Source organism: Synchiropus splendidus, chromosome 1 (assembly GCF_027744825.2).
Source record: "Synchiropus splendidus isolate RoL2022-P1 chromosome 1, RoL_Sspl_1.0, whole genome shotgun sequence".
Lineage (NCBI taxonomy): Eukaryota > Metazoa > Chordata > Actinopteri > Syngnathiformes > Callionymidae > Synchiropus > Synchiropus splendidus.
Genome location: NC_071334.1, coordinates 48,321,545 through 48,342,797, shown reverse-complemented (window position 1 = coordinate 48,342,797; position 21,253 = coordinate 48,321,545). Strand labels below are relative to the sequence as shown.

The 21,253-nt window shown below is 43.0% G+C and overlaps 1 protein-coding gene across 2 annotated transcripts; it reads left to right on the top strand.

Annotated features, from left to right (window-relative positions):
- Nucleotides 1–12,977: 12,977 nt before the first annotated feature.
- LOC128752034 (homeodomain-interacting protein kinase 1-like) lies at nucleotides 12,978–17,232 on the top strand. 2 transcript variants are annotated; one of them, XM_053853054.1, is made up of 8 exons: nucleotides 12,978–13,291; nucleotides 13,358–13,549; nucleotides 14,448–14,629; nucleotides 14,702–14,825; nucleotides 16,223–16,333; nucleotides 16,392–16,451; nucleotides 16,525–16,712; nucleotides 16,787–17,232. In XM_053853054.1, the coding sequence occupies exons 1-8, from the start codon at nucleotides 13,109–13,111 to the stop codon at nucleotides 16,920–16,922; spliced, it is 1,176 nt and encodes a 391-aa protein (XP_053709029.1). In that variant the 5' UTR covers nucleotides 12,978–13,108; the 3' UTR covers nucleotides 16,923–17,232. The 2 variants fall into 2 exon arrangements, with proteins under 2 accessions (XP_053709029.1, XP_053709041.1); XM_053853066.1 differs by having other exon boundaries at nucleotides 16,525–16,617; nucleotides 16,787–16,930.
- The last annotated feature ends 4,021 nt before the right edge of the window (nucleotides 17,233–21,253 follow it).

Below are 21,253 nucleotides of genomic sequence, written 5' to 3'. Positions count from 1 at the left end.
ACAGCAGACCACCATCTGGTGGCCACCGAAAATCAAGACACTGTGTCGCGAAGCCTCATCTAACCATCACTACAGAGTGCTGTCCTTGCTAATCCAGCAACCAAAGCTAAATTTGAAATAAAGTGGTGCAATTTGGGGTCAATGACTCTCACTCACTGACTGACCACTCGACCGTCTGAGCTAGGTCAGCTGCCATTTTGTGGTGCGAGCAGGATCCAGTGGTAGTGTGAGCGAAGCAAGCACTGGAACTGTGGGCATCTATTGTTGCATCGTAGCCCAGTGTGTGGTCAGTTGAAGGTGTTCTGTCTTGAAAACAAAACAAACCCCTTCACACAGGCCATGGCAGTAATACCTCCCCCCAAGTCTGTCTCATGATACAGCAGCTGTTTCCAGGTGGAGACAAGCGTTCAGTCAAGAATTCAAGAAAGTCTTTAATGCAAAAACACACTATTACAACACAAGGTGAGTAATTGTCTCGTGCAAATTGTGTGACGTAATATTCGAGTCTTACTGTGAGGCTGGTCCCTCTGGTTGAACAGCAATGGAAACACTGTTATTGTTCATAAATTTCCACTTTCAGAACCTCCTGCGGCGTTGGCTCTGATTAAATTACTTTTGCTCGGCAAAGAGGGGGAACAAAGAAAAATGTCAGCCATTTTTTTTTCTCTCCCTCTGATGCTATTAGGTGTTAGCAAGTGAGTTAGAGCGCTTATCAATGTGGTTATGGTTCGGTCAGCTTTGCAGGACTGCAGTTTACAGCATTACACAATGAAAGTGTCAAGACCAGTTTTCACAAATGTGGTTGATAGTCGTCATGCGGGCCAAAGGAGAAACAAGATGATGTGGTTTTTGTTTTTTCTTTTTTGGCCAGTCAGTGGGCGAGAGGTATATGGCCAGTGAGAGATACAGTATGGCAGCTAGATAGTCAAGGAGTAATTTATTTTAACCTGGAATTTCAAAATACCGTCTCTCTCTGTCTTGCAGTGTGTGTTCACGCTGCCTTGCAAAGCTCCTTCTGAGCTCTTTCCATCGGCGTGCTGGTGACCCAAGTGCATTTATATGTCTTAGCGTTGATCCAGTTTGTCCACAATCATTATGCACACCCCATGGTCTAAAGTAGTTGATGAAAGTACAAGGGTTGGCTGTGGTGATACTGTAGACATTTTTGTTTAAAAACACTGAGAACATAAGACATGTTCTCCGAAGGACTGGACTTCAACCACTGAGGAAGCACTCAACTAGTGCAGTGTGTCATGGCTCCGCTTCCAGGCTCCAAATCCTGGTTTTGGTTTTTTCCCCTCTGTTCCTTTGGCACACGGCTGGAGCCGATTAACCTCTAATGACTGGTCTTCAAAAACACCTGGGCTCCAGCAACGTGTGCCAGATCGTTGTCTTTGTTTCCTGTCAGTTCTCCTAGTCCCTGTGTGTTTCCACGTTCCCTGTGACGTTTCCTCTGATTCCTGTGATTTTGGGCTCCTCTCGTTCCCCTGTGGTAACTCCCGGTTCGCGTGTCTCTCCCTGTGTTCGGCTTCTTTTGTTCTGTTTGCTAGCTCTTGTGGTCACTCCTGGTTCTCGTGTCTCTTCCTGTGTTTGGCTTTTTGTTCTGTCTTGTTCTGTGTGCTAGCTAGCTTGTTTAACTCCTGGTTCTCCTTATTTTCGGTCCCCTGTTCTGTTAGCTAGCTTTTTGGATTTCTCTGTGTAGAACTGAAGTGCCTGAGTTAGTGTATTCTTCCTGTTTTTTCCGTGTGCTCCCTGGTTTCTTTTGTAGTTTTCTCCCGGTTCGGTGACGCTTTCTGTTTTGACTTTTTACTCATGTTTGTGCACTTCTGTTAGTTTCGTTACTGTTTTTACATTCTGCGTTTGCTCTGTTTCTTCCCGGTTCGGTGACGCTTTCTGTTCTGTTTTAGTTTGTTAATTATTAAATATCTATTTATAATTCCCTCCTGCCTCCTGTGCCTATAACCACTCGTACTTGGGTCCTACACCACGTCCCCTATACGTGGCTTTAGCTCCCTCGTCCCTTCGTACTCGTGACACAGTGGTTCTCAACCACCCTCTACCCTTTAAGGAGAAGCTGTGACCCAAATCAAGAAGAAAGAAAAGCCACACAAAACCACATCAGCTGGTAAGAGATCATCCTGTAATTGCTGCTTTGAAGAAAATAGAGACCAACAGGTGTTGGTTAGAGAACATCAGGTGTTCTTTCTGTTGGAGATAGGTTAGTGGATGATGTCTTTTTATATGCAGGACTATGAAGCACCAGTGCCACGTTACTGATGGAGCTTCCTTTTGATACAAGTGATGACTGGGTGAACTAGTGACGGTTAGATGAGGCTTCATGAAACAGTGTCCTGATTTTCAGAGGCCACCAGATGGCACTCACTGCTTTAAAATGTTTGGACTTAAACAAATAATTTAAAAAACCCCACATCGTTTCTAAACCAAGAGCGCCATCTAGTGGCCTCTGAAAATTAGGACACTGTTTCACCGACTGTTTCATGATACCTCATCTACCCATCACAACTGTAGAATGAAGATGTCGGAAAGCCGAAACGTGATCTGGATGTGAAGTATTTAAAAGTGATGTTTGGAAGATCTCAATAATGATTTGTCCTGTGAAAATTTGAGAAAGACGGACCAGAAGAGGAATGAACAGTCAGCTTGAGCAAGTCACTGTCAGCCCTCAGAGAGAAAAGCAGTCGGTAGAGGCAAATGGGTAAGATTTACCCAACCATGTGTATATACCAAAAAATAATTAGAGGCAACTTTTTTGAACAAGTTTTCTGATCATCACACAAACTAAATGGTAAAACAAGCTAGCCACATATTTTACTTTCTGTCCTTATTTTTTTTTTTTAGTGTAGATGCTCTCTCAGTCTATAAACACTGTTCCTCCCCACTGTGGCATTACTCTTCAATAGAAGAGTGTGGCTTTAAAAGTGCACCGTAAACCATAAGAGCCATCCAGGAGGCACACTGAAGACTATGTACGTGATGAAACTCACCAAGTGTTCAGCGCCCGGTTTCCTTATCGCGCACCTTTGCTGTTCCTCCCCCACTCCACTCTGCTGAGAAAAAGGTGGTAACCCACTGATTTGAGATACACTTTGGCTGTTCGGTGTAGTTGGTTGTATGTTTTGCAGAGTTTTGGGGTTCACAGATCCTTTCAACTTTAGTTTGTAAACACAATTTTCCTGTTGGACTGCATCAAAGTGAAAAGTAATATTTCACTTATGTCAAGGCTGAGGTCACAGATGCTTGAACGCGGACGGCAGAAGTGATGCGAGCAGACAAAGACATGCTGTGGGGGTTTAGTTTGACACTGTGGAGGGAGCAGACATGCAGCATATTTGTTGACTGTCAATGTTGGGAGTTTTTTCCAGATTTGTGACAGACCAAATGTCTCAGACGTAATCAGACAAGGGGACAAACTTTTGACTGCAGTTACAGTTAAGGGCTGAACAGTCTTTGAATGGTGTACGGGAGTTCAATTCCAGATTTCATTTCTATTTTCTCTTTGCGCTTGTGGGGGTTTCCTTCTTCAGTCTTAAAAAAACAGCGGTTAGTTGGTGACTCACCTTGCTGGACAAACGTATAGCTACAGAGATCGGATGGTAAAGCTGTGTGGCATCATGGTAATTGTCAATGCTTCACTAAAATAAGACTGGTTGTTTTGCCAGGCCACACATTGGTCTTCAGGAGCGTTGTAAGGGCTTCACGGGCCAGGCACTTTGCAGGCCCTTTAAAGTGCTGATGACACGACTCTGACTTCTGTGACAAAACTGATCTCCTCACTCCCATGGCGTAATATACTGAGGTTGGGATAATGGACTTTTGCGTCCTATACTGAAGCTGAAGGCAGCCTTTTGCGTTGCATATCGGTGTTCAATTGAATCACATGTCACATTGTGATGCCGTAGACAGCGCATCACATAAAAGAAAGACAGAGGTTGGGGTTAGGCAAGTCATGGGTAAAGCCCTTCAAAGTAGACCAATGTATTTCAGTGGAGAGAGGTTCCAAACGTCTGCCTGTGACTACAGAGTTAGACTCAATTTGATGAGGAATGAAACATACTCTGAATCTCTTTGACAAATCAGAGTGTTGCACAGGTGAGACGAACAACTACAGGCAACCCAGACTGACTGAAAACGTTCAAACAATGTCTTTTGCGGGCACTGGAAGAGCATGAAATTTGAACCATCCACCCAAGGGTTACTGAATGTTCCACTCTGCAGTGCCAGTGAAGTGCTTCACCCACTTGTATTATAGCTAAACATCCCACTGGAAACTTAAGAGAAAAAAAACAGAACCCATCCTTACCAGTTTTTGAACAAAAATCTGCATGTTAACACTGTGGCATAAACGTTAAACTAAAAGAGCAAAAATGAAAATGGTTGCCTCAGAGCTTCTGCATAGTTGTTGACAAATTCAGCAGGACTTGTGTGATTTACGCCTTTTGCCTCATTTGGTGGGCGGGATCCAATAACTAAAATCCAATAACTTGGTAACTTTGTTTGTGTTCGTAAACAACACGTTTCATGGAGAATTGCAGCTTTTGTGTTACAGACCATCATTCCATCACTGATGTTGTCCGGGTTTGCACTGTGTGTCACTGTGTGTGTCTAATAACACGTTATTTAAATGAAGTCAGGTTTCGATGTTTTTTATTGAGTAATGCTTGAATTGTTTCTGTGACTGAGAACTATAGCAACATTGAAGTGTACGCAAAGCTGTATCACAGGAACAATTCCAATTGATCAAACCTAACACTTTCAAATTCCACAACAAAGTACTAATAGTGGACCTTCTCTAAAGGTGGCTGTTAGTGAGTTGTGAACAAGTCTACAGCAAGAGATGTAGTTTCTGGTAAATGTCGCTCCAAGCTGAGTTAAAATGAATTGACGGGTCTGATAGGTGCGCAGGCTTTGAAGCCCCTAACTTTCCCCCGTCAGCCTGCAGAATAAATCCTCACTGCTTCAGTTAGGCTGACTGTCCAGTCATGCAGGGCGAAGGGACTCGCGCAGAACTGATATGAAATCTAAATCAGTATCGATATTATTCTTCTCGCTCGCGTGTGATGATAAAAATAATCAACCATCTCCTCAAAATGCCAGAACGTCATGTTTGTTTTCTATTCGGGATTCAACATTTTCCAGGTCTGTACTTATTTAGTATTCTGGAAGATTCCTTATTTTGTTTCTCAGTAAACAACAGTGACTAACATCTATTAAACCGAATGCTTAATATAGAGAGGTAGTTGCAGTTGTACTAAAAAGTAATTCCAAGGTCGATCTAAAGAAAGTTATGAAATATTGTGTCATTAAGCACCAGCACCGACTAAATGATCGGTGACAGGCTGAGATGAGAGAAATATCCCACGTATTCATACATGTCTCCTAGAAGGTTCTTGGTTGTCCTTCACATGAAGCTCTGTGATCTCATGAGTGATTGGGACGTCATGGATGCTCTTGCTGCCTCGGGCGATGAATCCACTGTGCTTAAGTGCCTGGTCAGTGCCTGAGGATGAGGTTGTCCTCGGTGTACATGTGCCTGGTTCCCTCTTCTTATATGTATTTGCAAGACATTCTCACTTCTTTGGACTTCAATCGAACCGAATGCTTCCTCTCACTGAGCATTTCCTGAGGCCACAGGCAACGCTTCACTTGGGTAAGGTTAAGACATGTGGTGGCGCTGCATGAAGTTCCACTTGGTATATACAGTACAGTAAGAATTAAACCTGTGTCACCCTTATACATTATCGAAACCTCGACTGTTGGAACATCAAGAAATGCTGCGTGCCAGGAAACATTTGATTCAGTTGAACAGCTAACACGCTGAAAGTTGACTTCTGCTGGGACGCAAAAGTCCACTTGATGTTACGCCTTTGGAGCATAAGTGTGTTGGTATTCAAGCAGGATTTAGGGTCACCAGTGATCGTGAGGGTTGTTAAGAAGTCAGTTGGTTTGCAAACTTTCCTTGAGAATCGATGCACGCTCTACATTGGACAAGATGTCGTCTCATTGCTTCTTCAAATATTCCTGACCAACCTGCAGCAGGTTAGATTCTCCAGTATTACGTTTATGTGTTGGCTATATTCTTTACTCAATGTAGGGTATTTGTACGAATGTCGGCAGAGACTGAGACTGATATGACAAACATGATCCAGAAATGTATTGATCATCAACTAGAAGATGAAGCTAAGTACTGAGGTGAAGAAGTTTTTGTAACTAAAAGCAATTTGCCCGCAGATAAATAAAGTTCCGGAGCATTTGGCCAAGGACCACATTCTCAAAAATCTACTAGAAATACATTTTAACCCTTCCATTATACAATACTTATTACATTCAGGGAGAAGTGCACGTCTCCCACTTGTTTTTTTTTCGCACAGAGAGCAAGATACATACAACTAAACTTAGCAAGAATTTAAAAAAGGAGTCCCACATCAGTGTCATAGAGGCTCTATAAGTGTGATGGGAAGTGCCCTTTGGTAACCTCTCTGCAGTATTTTTAGTATTCCTTAGCCTGTTCATCGGCTTCTACACCCCTGACTCTGTCGTAATAACTGAATCATTGGTGACAAACCTCCTTGCATGCCAGAATAGCAGAGTGACACAATGACAATAGACTTCAGGTCACAGCGAGATTCCCGACCAGAAGTCTGTAAATACGGATGCCAGAACACACAAAGGGATTAGGAGAAGACATACGGAATCATGCCGTGAAAAAACAAACACCGCCGCTAATGCTGTCATTCAAAGACACAATGTGCAGGCTGTTTGGCATTTCTAGTGCAAACCTCTCAAGACATTAATGAGTAAAATCTCAGATGTGTTTTCACACAAGTCCTCTGCCAGCGAGGTTTCATATTGAGCTTTTTTTTTTCTTTTTTCACTCCAGATTGTGTCAAATACAAATTGTAAGTATGTTCAGGATTTCTCATTTGTGTTTTGCACCTGCTTTTTTGTCTCTGGCTGTTTTTCTAGCACCAATATTCACTCCTCCCTTGCCCTCTCGAGGCCAATCTGCCTGGATTTACTGAGGCTGTAATGCTGCTTCCCCCAGGAAAGGTGACCTCCTCGGCAGGTGTTATGAATCTGTCAGTTCTTTCGCCCCGAAGTTAATGACAAAAGTTCTGAAGCTCTGAAACTTCAAGATATTTTGCTAGAGGAAATATCTCTGTGAACTGCAGCACTGAAATGTAAAAGTTTCCGAAAACTGCAAACAATAGTAAAAAACTGAATGTTAAGGTAGATTCTGAAAAGATCATGGACACATATATTTACACCTCAATAGAACACAGATAGAAGTGTCAATCCTTATAGCGCGCACTGGAATATTACCTGCACCCGCTAAATTTAAGAAGGAAAATAGATCTTATATAAGCCACAGCAGTCCATAATCCGCGGGTGCAGTGGTTCTGTCGGCACCGTAGAAAGGAGAGTGATGCACCAGGCTGAAAAATGCACGAGGACCACTTCTAAACAAGGAAACGGGGTTTAGCATGGAGACTGACTCATACAACAAACTCGGCAATGTACTGAATTTGAATCATGAACTCGGTTGACATCTTTTATTTACATTAAAGCTCTTAAAATACGTATATGTATATGTATATGTATTTGGGCAGCACAAAGCTGCATTCAAGATGAACACAGTTTTTATGTCACAACCACTCTCCTCCTGCTCACGTCACACAAGCAGCGGCACCTCACACTCACATGCATGAACATTGCTCATTCAAGAGTTATGATGAAATTAAATCTAGCAAATCACGTCGCATCTCGATCAGCTCACCGAGGAGAGCTTCTAAATCAATCAGGAGCCAACACAAATATTACGCGAGAAGCCTGTCAAAAGCCTTGGCCGAGCTTGAGGTCAAAGACTCAAGTGGAACATCTTTGACAGAAGAGCATTAGTGGCCTCAGATCAACAGATCAATGACACTGCCCTCCCATGAAAGCTTAAGCTACGGTGTTTTCAGTTCGGTCTGCTGCCTCGTCTGGTGTGGCCAATCTCCACATATGTAGTTACATTATTTCGTGCCACTGGATTGCAGAGGCCTGTAAATGCACAAGTGAGAAAGGCTGATGCCTCAGTAGCATAGGCCTGTATGGCAAGGTCGCCCTCTCTCTCTCTCTCTCTCAAGCCTCGTGGAAATTACTCACTGAATCTCAAGATCCTTTTGGTTGAGGTGCACCTACTTGAACCAATGGAAGGAAGTGCGGACACATAGTAGGCACAGTAGTAGCTCAGGCAAAAACCACCTTAAGACACTGAGACATCGAAGGCTAAGAACAATTTTGCAGAGGTGGTTTAGGCCTGGGAATAACAACACCCACAAGGCGGAGGGCAACCCATCTCAACTCCGCCACTAGTAGCCACTTGAGTTGAGGGGGGACCCAGGGATGGCATCCCCCCAAACTAAATTTGAAACTATTAGAAATCATCTGCCTTGTAAAACTTCCGTCCCACCCCTCCACTTTATACCTTACATGTTGGAAATATAATGGAGCAGTCTTTAAAGCCCAAATAGGAATAAACAACGTACTTCATTGATCCAGTGAACCTTACCCTGCATGGCAAACGCCGGTGTTTGGCCCAGTTATGACAATTGTGCATTGCACTCGTCACGATATACTTCATGGTAGTGCATGAAAACGACATTTTATTGGCATTTTTTGTACAGCAGAAAGAAAATGTAATGACCCTTTTAAGACAACACAAACAACAGATACTGTAAAAGCACAGCTATGACTGAGAGTTGTTCTCTGCATGCATTTCACAGTGTGTTGTGCAGCTCACTTCCTGCTTTGACGGGTACAGCTTCAACACGCCTTTAAAACAAAGCATCTGCACAACCATAAAGGAGTGAATGAGTCCGTTACTTGCTGCTTCGACACGTCAGTCTGCCTTTTTCAGACATCTAAAAAGAACCTTGAGAGACTCAGCTGAGACCAAAATGCTGGATTTTTACCAGCTCAGTAATGACTCCTCTCTCAGGGTGAGTCACATCAGATCACATCATGTTCCAAACCCATCTTAGAAGTCCACAGCTGTTCCTAATGCAGACTGAAGCACTAATGTATTTGTTTTTCATTGCTACGCAGAGCAGCTGAGTGAAATTATGTAAATAGTTTTCTCACAGCTTGTTCCCTTCACTCAGGTGTCAGGCTGTTTCTGTTGCAACTTTTCAAGCTCATACTGCAGTTGTTTTGGGGTTTATATTTTTTCTGCTGAGTGAGAGCTGGGGTGGTGTGGGCAAGCATGGTCCACCCCGTCTATCCATTTTCTGCCACTCATCTGATACCCAAGGCTCAGACTTCCCTCTCCTCAGAGACCTCCTCCAGTTCTTCTGGGGGACTAATGAAGTGTCGCCAGGGAAACTGATAGCTATTATCCCAACACTTTGTCCTGGGTCTGCTCTCAGTTATCTGTAACACCTACTTGTGTGTCCAGCAGATTTCCTCATAAGATGCCTTAGACACTTCAGTCTTCTTGGAGGACCAGAGGGTCCAACTTTGGGCCTCTTCCAGATGGAAAAATAGCTTATGACACCTCTGAGATCAACAGTGGAAAAAAAACAAACGATTCCACCTTTACAAAAATATCCATTAGATGTTTTGTGCCCCCTTGTGGACGACTGAAGGAGTTTAATTCACTCAACCTACCACAATCACTTCTCTTTTTTTGTTTGTTTGAGAATCCCCTCCCTGAACGTGCGAGTGATTGTAAAGATTTCTACAGTACATCTATAGAGCAGTTGAGCGTTGTTTCCACATTGAGTCATTTTCACTTTGAAATCATGTCATAAATAAACATGAAAAACAACACAAAAATAAAACATTTCTATTAAGCAAGTATCACAGTAGTTCAGACTCCAAACTCCTGTGAACTTGAGATGCAGACCGCATGTTTGAGACAGACGATGGTGAATACATCAGACAACCTCACATTACATTGAAATACTTGGATTAAATGGTCTTAAATCTTATCTTAATCCTTGTCAGCTCCAAGCCACAGCACAAACGGTGAGGCTCACTCCAGCTGATCAGTTGGACGACACAAGTGATTCTCCTCATGCTCAGATGCATGACTCCAGCCTATGAAACGGAACCTTAAGAAAATAAAATAAAAAAAAAGACATTTTCTGATTTGTATATCACACTCTGTGCCTCTATTTTTAAAATAAATTATTCATTGTGCTCACATTCCTTCAACAAAAATATACACCTTACAAAAAAAAAAAAAGAAAGAAAAGAAAAAGTCTATATTTGGAAGCCGTGACACACACATAGATATGTCCATTGTGTTGGGGCATATTTTTATGTCAATGTCATTTTTAATTATTACTTTTAACAAATTTGTTTACAATCAGTTCAGAACTTGAATAAGTGGGTGGGAATTATAGCTTTATAACATCTATTTTTTACCATTAAAACAGTTACCATGACCATATACCACTGTTACCACATACCATACGCATCTCATACACCAATACATCTTCACCGCACATCTGACCACTACTTTGTTGCCAAATAACAAACAAATTGTCTCTATGCATAAACGTGTGCTTGACACACACACAAAAAAAAAACAGCAAACGTTTAAAAAAGACAGACACTTTCTAAACTGCATTCTCAGATTTCTGCGGTGAGGTGTTCTTGCAATAAAGCAAAATCTTCAAACATGTAACGACTGATCAATAAGGTCAAGAAGCTCAAGAAATATTTTGGTTTAACACTTGAGGTCAAGCCACTTTTGATTATTAAAGTGCCTATTCACAACAAAAGGTGTCTCATGACACTGCGAGGGCCTGGAGAGGTCGCGACCTTCTCATTATAGAGACCCAACAGCTCTGACTAAGAGCTAGCACTCAACGACAGGAAAACATTCTGTCAAGAGGTGGCCCACAGACAGATGAGTCTGCAGACACAGCCAGAGAAGAAAAGAGGGAGCAAGGTCCCCCACCATTTTCTCACTGCGATTCCATTAGGTGGCATCATTATAATGTGGAACATTGGCAGCGCCAAGGTGACACTAGATTACTCATCTGGGCCAACAAACACTGGAGGACATTCACCCACCTGCTGCCAAATATTCAGCAAATGGGCGTAAATTCATTTTAAAATCAGTGAAAAATAGTGATTTTTTTAGTTGCAGTCTGAGTCACAGAAGTTATCCAGGAGAAATATTGAAGAGTATCCAAGTGAGCCAGAAGAAGGCAGGAGAAAGGAGATGAGGAGGATGGCTGTCATGACTTTAACCCGTTCTGTTTTTACTGTTGTTTTTGTTCTGCGTCCCTTCCTATGCTTTTATTTTGTCACTCCCTGTCGTTTCCGTTCCCTCTGTCCTCTCCAACTTCATAGGCAAACGCAGCTGGCGCTGATCTTCTCATCAATCCTCCCATGGATAGATTCCCTCCGACGCCAGCTACGTTTGCCAGATGGTAGCTTCTACTTCCACTCAGGTAAATCCCTTACAAGACTTCCATGTTCTCACTCTCGTCCCTGACATTTTCTAAATTCCTTCCACGCCCAAATTCCAATTCTTGTTTCCTCGTTCTTCCTTGTTCCACTTATGTTAACCTCCCATCTTCCATTCACTCCGCGTGTGAGCTGTTTATTTAGTCTCACTTTTTAGTTGTAGAGCCTCCTAGTGTGCGTGGGTGTGATTAGCCACCACCATCGAGCGCTTTCAGTTTGTGTGTTTTCTGTTCTGGGTGTGTTTTCTGTTCTCCCAGTTTTCAGGCTTGAGATTCTAATCCACCTCTCTTGTGTTCCAGATTCTCCCCCAGTCCCCGTGTGTTCATCCCCGTCCGCGTTTTGGTTCCCGGCGCCTTTAGTTTATAGTTGCTTGTCTGTCTATTTATATTGATTAAATCTTGAAATTGAATCCCGTGTCATCTGTCGACCAACATTGACTGCACTTGGGACCATACATCGGCACCCTGACAACGGCCACTGAGGTTTGTGGATGTAGAGGATGAGGTCATGAGCAGGGTAGGTGTGGACGCTGACTTGCAGTGGCAACACTGGATGGCAAATATTATGGCATGTAAACAATTCCATCTTCAGATTTCCAATTCAACTCTTCAGATTTGCTGGCAAATCAAAGCCTGAACTTTCAACGTCATTTTCTTTGCCGCCGATGCTGCAGTGCCTAGGTACTCCACAGTACATGTAGACTGGAGTACACAAGTACAAGCTACAAGTAATATTGACCAACATGCAGAGCAAAACTTTCATAAACCACTGACTTGCTCACCATGTTGGTGTGAAACACAGGCTGTAAATAGAGATGCCATCTGTGGCTCGGATAACACATTGTTGGAGTCAGACCTTTGCTGTTGATGACAACCTGCCATTTTACAATGCACAATGATTTGTGCCCGCTGGAGAAGAAGAGGAAGTTCAGTGTTTTAATTCATTATCGACAGTTTGGTTTTCCTCTTACTTCAGCAGAACGGGTTTCAGCAGCCTGTTTGATTTATCCCCAAAGTGACAAAAGCGAAAATAATTGGATCGCCAACAAGCGCAGATCTAAATGCTACCAAAATGCTAAAAAATAAAAAAAAAACATTTTTTTTCCAACAGCACACAAATCACACTGACATAAACATATGAAGTAAAAGGTAAGAAGTGCTCCTTGTCTCAGAAACATCTGGCCTCCGGAACCTTGTGTCCAATGAACTCCACATACCGTATCAGTCATCTGAGCATTAAAAAAAAAAAATCTCATTTCTGATTCACACGCTAGGTTTGACACTGAATATGTTGTCTCCTTACTAACAAGTGTTGCACATTGCTTTTCACTTGAGCCTTTCCTGTGTTTCTTACTGGAAGTTTTGTACTTTGATGTGAGCTTTTGAGGCGTCTGCCTTTCATCTTGCTGTGTTTGTGCTTTAATTTTACCACCAGCACTTTTATAAATAAACATTCTGAAGTTTGATGAAAAGCAGGATTGCATTGGAGTCCTGTGTACTCCATGTAGTATCAGGCTACTGACTACTTTTGTGCAATTCATTGATGTGGCAATGCATGCTCAACGTTCCTCTAAGCATATAAGAAAAACGTACATATAATTTGAAAAAAGACAGACCAGCGCATCATGGAATTCAAATGTCACAGTGGAACTGTGATAAACTCCAGCTCTTCAGAATACTACGTAGACAGCATCGTCGGCAGGGGCACTTTTGGAAAAGTTGCTCGCTGTAGCAATAGGACCACCAATGAGAACGTGGCTCTAAAAATCACCCGGAAAGCCAGCTTCTTTGAGAGAGCCAAAGAAGAGGTTCGGATAACGCTGGGCATCACAAATGTGTTTTGGTTTTTATCAACAAATTGTCCTTCACAACAGGGACAGATGATGGAGATGCTGAAATCGCAGAACTCGGACAAGTACAACATTGTCAGGTGGGACGAAGCCTTCACCTGGAACTCTTGTTACTGTCTGGCTTTCGAGTTGCTGGATGAGGATCTGCATCATTTTCAGATGAGGTGCAGGTCTGGACGACTCGGTCTCGAGGAGATCCGTCCCATTTTGAAGCAGGTTAGTTTCATGGCAAAGATCAAACTCGCCTTTGACTGAATGGAAAATAACTTCTTTAAGTACATTGAATTGTCATTTTCAACAATGACCCACGTTCTTGTTATTACAAAAGACATTACAGGGAGACCATCAGTGATGCCGGTAACTCAGTCACGCATTATTCTTAAATAACCCCTTTATTCAATAACAAGTAATCTAACGTTACGATTTTATACCCTGTAATCAGATTGAAGTTACTTATCTAAGTCACCACCGTTACTACTGTTGCCATTGTTGGGAATCGAAAAATGAACATTTGCTTTCTTCAACTGTGTCTTTGGGCATGACGTCATGTGCAGCTCACGTGTCAAACTGCCGGCTACCGAGACTTACCAGAAGACTTGGTAAACCTGTGCCTAGTAGTTACCTGAGGCTGTCTTGTTAAAAAAATAAAGATGTAATAACAATAATAATAACAATAATAACAACAACAATAATAATAGTAACTATTGGGCATTTCCTACATTTTATTGTACAAATGTCTAAATATCATAATGCTTTGTTTTTCACACTATTGTTGTTGTATTGTTTGTTAATGATCTTCGGTCCAATGGGTTAGAGTGTGTCAAAAATCTATATTGATTGTACTTTCATATAGCTGGAATTGTGCTGAAAAGTGACCCCAAACATGGTCGTGTCAATGGTTTTAAAGCTAAAATATTGAAAGGTAAAAAAATGCAAGGGTTCAGGTTTGTTTGTTGACTTCTTTCAAAAACACATCCTGAAATTTGACATAGAAATATTGTTTATGCAATGAAAGCTGTCGTCGGCTTAAATTCAAGTCGCAGTCGGCGTAGTTTTTCAAAGAAATTGTGGCAACACTGCAGATCATATTCAGGTTTTTTTTTTTGTCTTTCAGCTTGTTGTTGCCCTGGATTTCCTGCAACGGCACAAGGTTGCTCATGCAGATCTGAAACCGAAAAACATCATGGTCGTAGACCACTACCAACACCCACCCCGGATCAAAATCATCGACTTTGGATTAGCAACTGTGGTATTCGAAGGGAATGTGTGTGCATCACTGCAGACGCTGTGGTACCGGTGAGTGTGACGGAGTGTGTTCTCAATACAGCTTCATTCAAGGAACTTCCCTATATCTTTCCCTCTGTTCAGGGCTCCAGAGATCGTGATAGAAGCAACGTTCACTGAGGCCATTGATGTGTGGTCCCTGGGTTGTATTGCAGTGGAAATGTTCTTGGGAGAGCCATTGTTCCCTGCCAAAGATAATTATGATTTGGTGAGAGGAGCATTTCAACACTTATTTACCTTTTCTTTATCGCTCGAGATGCAGATGGGGCGGTGGTGCCTTGTTTTGCCCTGAAATCCCAAAGACCATCAGGTGTACGACTGAGTTTCTGGATCCAGGAAAAAAGGATTTTTGCTCTTAGTTGAATGTACTATGGGTGGTTTCATTAGCCAGTCCCTCAAGGATTTCGCAGTCTTTTTTTTTTGTGGCCAAAAATGCCTGATTTTGCAGATTTAGGGGAAAAAAGTGTCTGTTTTTAGCCTAAAAAAAAGCCCTGGGCTGCAAGGATTTTAAATCAATATTCCTTATTTTCGTAAAACAATATTTCAGAGTATTTCAAGTGCAAATAACGCATACAAAATAAATAAGTGTACATGCTAAATATTTTAAAAATAAAATAAGTACGTCTTTTTTATTATGATGTTCGGTGAGTAGTTTCTAGACTGACTGTACTGTGCACTTGTAGTGTTGTTACGAAGCTCCTCACAAGGGAGACTGATGGACTTTGGGATGGGCAGAGTCTGAGGGGCAAATGTGGGGAGTGTTTGTGTGTGAGTGAGTTGTTCAGCGACTCATTAATACTGCCAATTAAAACAGGAACTGCTGAGATGTTCCACAGGGTCGGGATGTAGAGGGTCAGAAATAGCTCGGAGAGAGATGGAGCTGGGGGTCAGCCGTGTTTGTTTAGGTACGTCCCGTATAGTGTTGGGGTGACGGCGCCCTGCGCTAGTGAGTTCCTCTTTTAGTCTTGTCTGTTCTACATTTAAATCATCGGAATCCTACATGAATCGTTCCTGTTGGAAGTGCAGTACCTCACAGAACTGGCAGGGATTGGGAGAAATTGCATGACTAGTTGCCTTCGGTAATATCACTTTTTGGAACCGATCATTTGGGGGGGCTGAGTCCCATCAAAGCTCATGATCTGGTGTAAGACAAAAGTTAGGAATTTGGTTTTCGCTGCCTTGAGACCGGTTCCCGCAGTGGACGTCAAAGGGTGAGGCCTTAACCTCACAATTTGGTCTTACCCCATAGGCTCTGTTCCATCTACTGCAAATGACATAGATCTACCTGTATGTTGCCTCTGAGTTGATTCTGTCATGGAGTGAGGGTCTCCCAACAAGTAGCACCATCCAAGTAAAGACTCCTGAATAAATCATGGCCTCTTCACTAGATTCAACTTGGTCCAAGTCTCTTTCCATATCCACTGTCAGCTCAGGTAACTAACCAGGGGGGTGCAGTCCCTGCTGTGGCCCGACAAAACAAAACAAAAAGTTTATTGGGGGTGTCCAGAACAGTGCTGGATCCTTGTGTAAATAATTCTCAATTCTGTCTCTCTTTTAGAAATGAAGTCTTGATGGAATTAACATGTGACTTTGTGTCTCTCTTAGATGCTCCGTATTTTACACACATTGGAGAAACCTTCAAACTATCTCCTCCACACAGGCATGCGAACGTCACAGTTTTTCCGTTTGGGCCACGCTGGAGTATGGAGTGTGAAGGTAAAGTCCTGTCTTTTCTCTTTCATGGAAGGAGATTGAACAGTGTGCTCTTTTCCAGTCACTCCTTCAAAACGGGCCGGTTCACTCTCACACAATCAACAGCCTTGACTATCTCCTGGTGCGTTTTGAAAACGAGTCACTGGAATGTCGACACATTGCACATTTAACATTCTGGTTTGGATTTTCCTCAGCAAGTGCCGCTGCACTCGCACCTCAGAGGAAGCATGTGTGCCGAGATAAACGACCGCGCCACTTTTGTTGAGCTGCTCAAGATGATGCTGAAGGTGAATCCCAGCGATCGGATCTCGGCCCCGCAAATTCTTCAGGATGCTTTCATCACAATGAGCCACTTCGAGGAGATATTTGCCAATTCCACCTAGTAAATACCCTCAACTGCTTTATTGATCTCCTCTGCCAGCGTGCACTCAGTTTAATGCTCTTGTGTTGCTGCAGTTTTGAAACCTGTTTTGACTACATGGAGCACCTGGTCAGCCAGGAACCCAACCTGAGCCCTGCTGCGGTGAACGTGTCGGAACAGGTTGCCAATAGCCAATCCACGAGTCAATGGGACGGCGATTGTCGTCAGTAGGTTAAAGCGTTTTTCAACCAGTGTCCTGCTGGCAGGTATGTTCTAGAAGATGATCCGATACGATATGGTGACGTTAGATCGTACCACACGATCGTGCTGACGTTCTGCTAAACTGAAGAGATTGTATCATTTGGAATGTCATCATTTCGAACACGCACTTGGAGTTGTTTGATGCCGCCAAATTTGGTGTTTGGCCTCTGGACTCTTTTACTCGCAGAAATGTTTATATTGAGCAGAAAATCACATAAAACACATGTGTGCCATGATGAAATCAAAACTGTGACCCGGGGGTCTGGTTGTTGAGTGAACATGGGGCAGCTCAGTCAAGTGTGAGGGGGCCATTCCAGAAAGACATTTCAAAACAATAAAATCTTGAACTTAACTTAGACGTGCTCTTTGAAGTCCTCCATGCTCCGTCCTCATTCTCCTCTTCAATTACACCTCAGTTTAGAGTCATGTAACACGAACAGACCACGTGGCAAATACACATCATACCATGCGTAAAGTTGTGACCGAACATACGATGAATAAAGCTGTGACTGAGGGAGCAAATGGCAATACTCATAACATGGATCCAGAGATCCATAACGTCCCCCAGTTACCATACGTCATGTGTGAAAAGGGCTGCAGGGCGATGTGATGTAAAATGGTCCACTCCATTAATATCGCAGGAGCTGTAAAGCTGTCAGCGCCACTCCATGGTCTTCCCACATAAAGCTGATTTGTGATGGCTCCAATCCGTCGGCCCCTCAGTCTCTCTAATGATGACCAGATCCATCACACTCGTTTAATCAAAACTGAAGGGAAAGCAAAGAAGACGGATGAAGCCATTGTGAGCCTCAATAGGTATTTCATGAAGTCCTATCTGGGCACCTTCCCTCAGGTCCTGAAACGATCAGCTATTTATCGCGGGACACTTTACATGTATCTGTATATTTGCTTCTCAATATGTGGAGAAACAAAAGATTTGGAAATGTTTCAGGCTTTTTATTTACCAGTCGGACCAAGTCAAAAAAAAGAAGGAAAAAAAAAAGCATTTCGGAAAAAGGGGGAAGACGATCAAATGTTTGGGAAATAAGTATTGTGATGCTGAAAAGTGATCAATAGAAGAAAAAAAGACAGGAGAGGAAAAATAGTATTGTAAATAAAATATGTGTAATAATGAGTTTCAGGAATGAAATTAAAAACAAGGTGACAATTACAAACTTTTGCAATTTTAATAAGAGAAATTAATAAACAAAAACAACGTTGCTATATTAAATTTACATTTCAGGACTCACTTTTTCTCTGTCTGTACTCTTCTTTGTCTTTAATGTTCTGTTTATTGGTGCAGCAGATTCGGCTGTGAATTCTCCATGTCATGCGGAAACAGAAGGCGAAGAAGGAAAAACAGGTGAACAGAATTCGTGAGAGAAAGTGAGTCCTGGTTTCTTCCATCATCTACTTCAGCACTCAGCTCTTTGTTGAGGACGTCTGCATCCATTCTGATCGTAGCCACTGCTGGGAATAAGTACAGAGAGTGAACGTGGGCCAGACATGCCCGGGACGGCAGGTTGAGGTGAGGTCTCCCACCCCTGTGAGAACCTGGGGAGTTCAGTGTGCAGTCAGCTGTAACATTTGGAGGAAGCTTTGGAAGAGAGCTGGAGCGACGAGGAGATCATCTGAGAGAATAAAAGGTTGTAATGGCCTTTTGTGTTGGAAAGACTGTTCATGACAGGAAGTGAATAATCTGTCTCTGCACTTGCTTAGTGCTGTACGAACAGAACCGGAGCTCCAAAATAGTGCTTTGATGGGGAGGCAGCAAGAAAACTGTTGTTGTGTTTATTGTCAAAGTTGGAAAAAATGCCTGTCCATGGAGATGTGGACAAATATTTAATTTGGAACTGTGAAGACTTTTGATGTCTGTGGAAAAGAGTGGTTTTTATAGAAAATACAACCTTCACATTGGTGACTATTCACGGGGGAAACAAACTGGAAGTAAGTTACTTGGTGAGCATTAATACTTTGGCAGAAAGTTCTTCTAAAATAGAGAGGTGCAGTGTAAACTCATGGCGCGTGAAACAGCACCATCATGTTTGAATGGAGGGAGGTGGTGAGTACGAACAAACACTAAGGAAGAGTTGTGTAGTGATGGGTAGATGAGGTTTCATGACACAGTATTGAAGGATTGATGAGGTTTCATTTCTGATGTAAAATGTTTGGACTTAAACAACTCATTCAATGAAACCTCACATCATTTCTGAACCAACTAGCGGCCTAGCGACCACTGTTTCATCAACACTGCAATACTGTTTCATGATACCTCAACATCTACCCATCACTACCGTTGAGGCTTCATGGAACGGTGGCCTAATTTCCGACTAAAATCCTTGGTTTTCACTTACCGTTTTTCACTGACCTCAGGAAGCGATTTCAAGATCAGTGATTCATGAAGCCTCATTAATTCTATACTCAAAGCTACTGCAGTTTAAATTACTTGGGGGTGTGTTCAAGGTTTGGCTCCCTTTATGTACAAGGTGGAATGAAAAAGATTTGCTGATAGACCAGATGTATTTCAGATTGCTATTAAATACACATTAATATTTTTTATTCATTGTTGTTCACTGCTGGACTGAAGCATGAGTCTGCCTCGACCAATCGCAACAAAGAGAGCGATCAGAGCGAGGAATGATCTGAACTTCTGGATTCATTTTTGAAAAGAGATGCACTGTATTGTTCCACAGGGATCTACTGTGAAAGACCCTGACGTTAGCACAACATGGCACTGGAAAATGCTATTGTAAACACAGGTTTATTTTCACTGGAGACACGTCGAAGCAGCTGAAAAGCAACACGCGTTTGTTAGCAACAGCGCTGTGATTGAAGTGGACACATCCTCAAGTATTCATGAGTGGTATTCATGGAATTTGTTTTTTAAGCCCATATTGTGAAACAGGGAGCAGCTTTCGATAGCCGGGACGTGAACCTTCCTGAACAGTTGCTTCCCAGAATGTTTCTAGAGGAGGAGGCTTGTGATAATGACGCAGTGTGACACTCAAGAGACAGGGTTTGCCCTCGTGTTGAGGGAAAGCAACCTGGCGTTCAGCAGCCATGCGGAAATACTAGTGGTGGGCGGGTGACTTAACCTGTTAGTGGTGTCCCGCTCTAATCTGCTGTGTCTCCAGCGCAGAGCAGAGATGTGGGAACATAGTACCACTATCTCAAACAGGAAAATATCCTGGAGTGGAGCGGTACATGGAGTTAGGAAGTCTGAAATTCAGTAGAGTTGCATCATGTCTGTTTACAGACTCAGGAGTTGGAGTTAGAGGAGTCAGAGATGAAGATACTGAGGTTGTCATTGGGGGTGGCGAGATAGGACAAGCTCAGAAAGGAGTGTGTCTGGGGGACAAGAGGAGAAATTGGGAGACAAAGGTCAGGGGATGGTCCAACAAGGTTATGAAAGGTGACACTCTCGAGTTTATTTGAAATTGGATACATATAGTTTCATTTCACAGGTAAAACTTTGAAGGCTACATTTCGTTTTTGGTGTTTTTTTCTTTCTTCATCACAAGTGTGACCAGTTTCCTAGCATCAATGGACGCCGCCATCCTGCTGTGTAAAGACTGTGTCGAGGACTCAGCGGAAAGTTCTGTGAGGTATTGTGCCGAGCCCCTCTTTGCTAAGCAGTCTGTCTTTGCCGGTGAATGCTTCAGAACAAACCGTTGAAAAGCGTGCGTGAGGCTGAACAAATCGCTGACTGCGTGTTTCTCCGGGCTAAATGGGGTTCGTTTTTAAGTAAGACTCCTCAATAAACTCAGCAATCAGGTTTAGGTCACAGAGCGAGTCTCAGGGAAGGAGGCTGAAAGAGAGAAATCCTGAACACCTATCTGAGCTCAGCCCGCCGGGACAGCCGGTGCCACCATATTAGATTTTCTGCCTTATTGCCTCACTCGCACCCTCCCGCCTCGGGTCAGCGTCCTGTATAAAGGGGGGGGGGCGTCCATTACTCCCTCACCGATCTGTTGATCCAAGACCGTGGCTTTAATATCAGCCGCCGGCTCTATTAAGCTCCACCCAGGGTTAATTCAATTCAAACAACATGGAACAGGAACGTGTCAATATTGAAAATATTAACTTGAGTTAGACTTGCGGGCGTATCTGGTTTCAACAGGCCCGGGTCCTGGGAGACCAGGAAGGCTCGCCTTGAAGGGGAGCTGCAGCCCTATTAGGGCTCATTTAGTTAATAAATGATGAGGTGTGTGTTAGCTGGGGAAGATTCCCTCACACTGTCGTGGTGGATGGAGGCGAGGCTTTGATGATGGAAGGCCAGGGAAGCAGGTGGAAATGTGCTT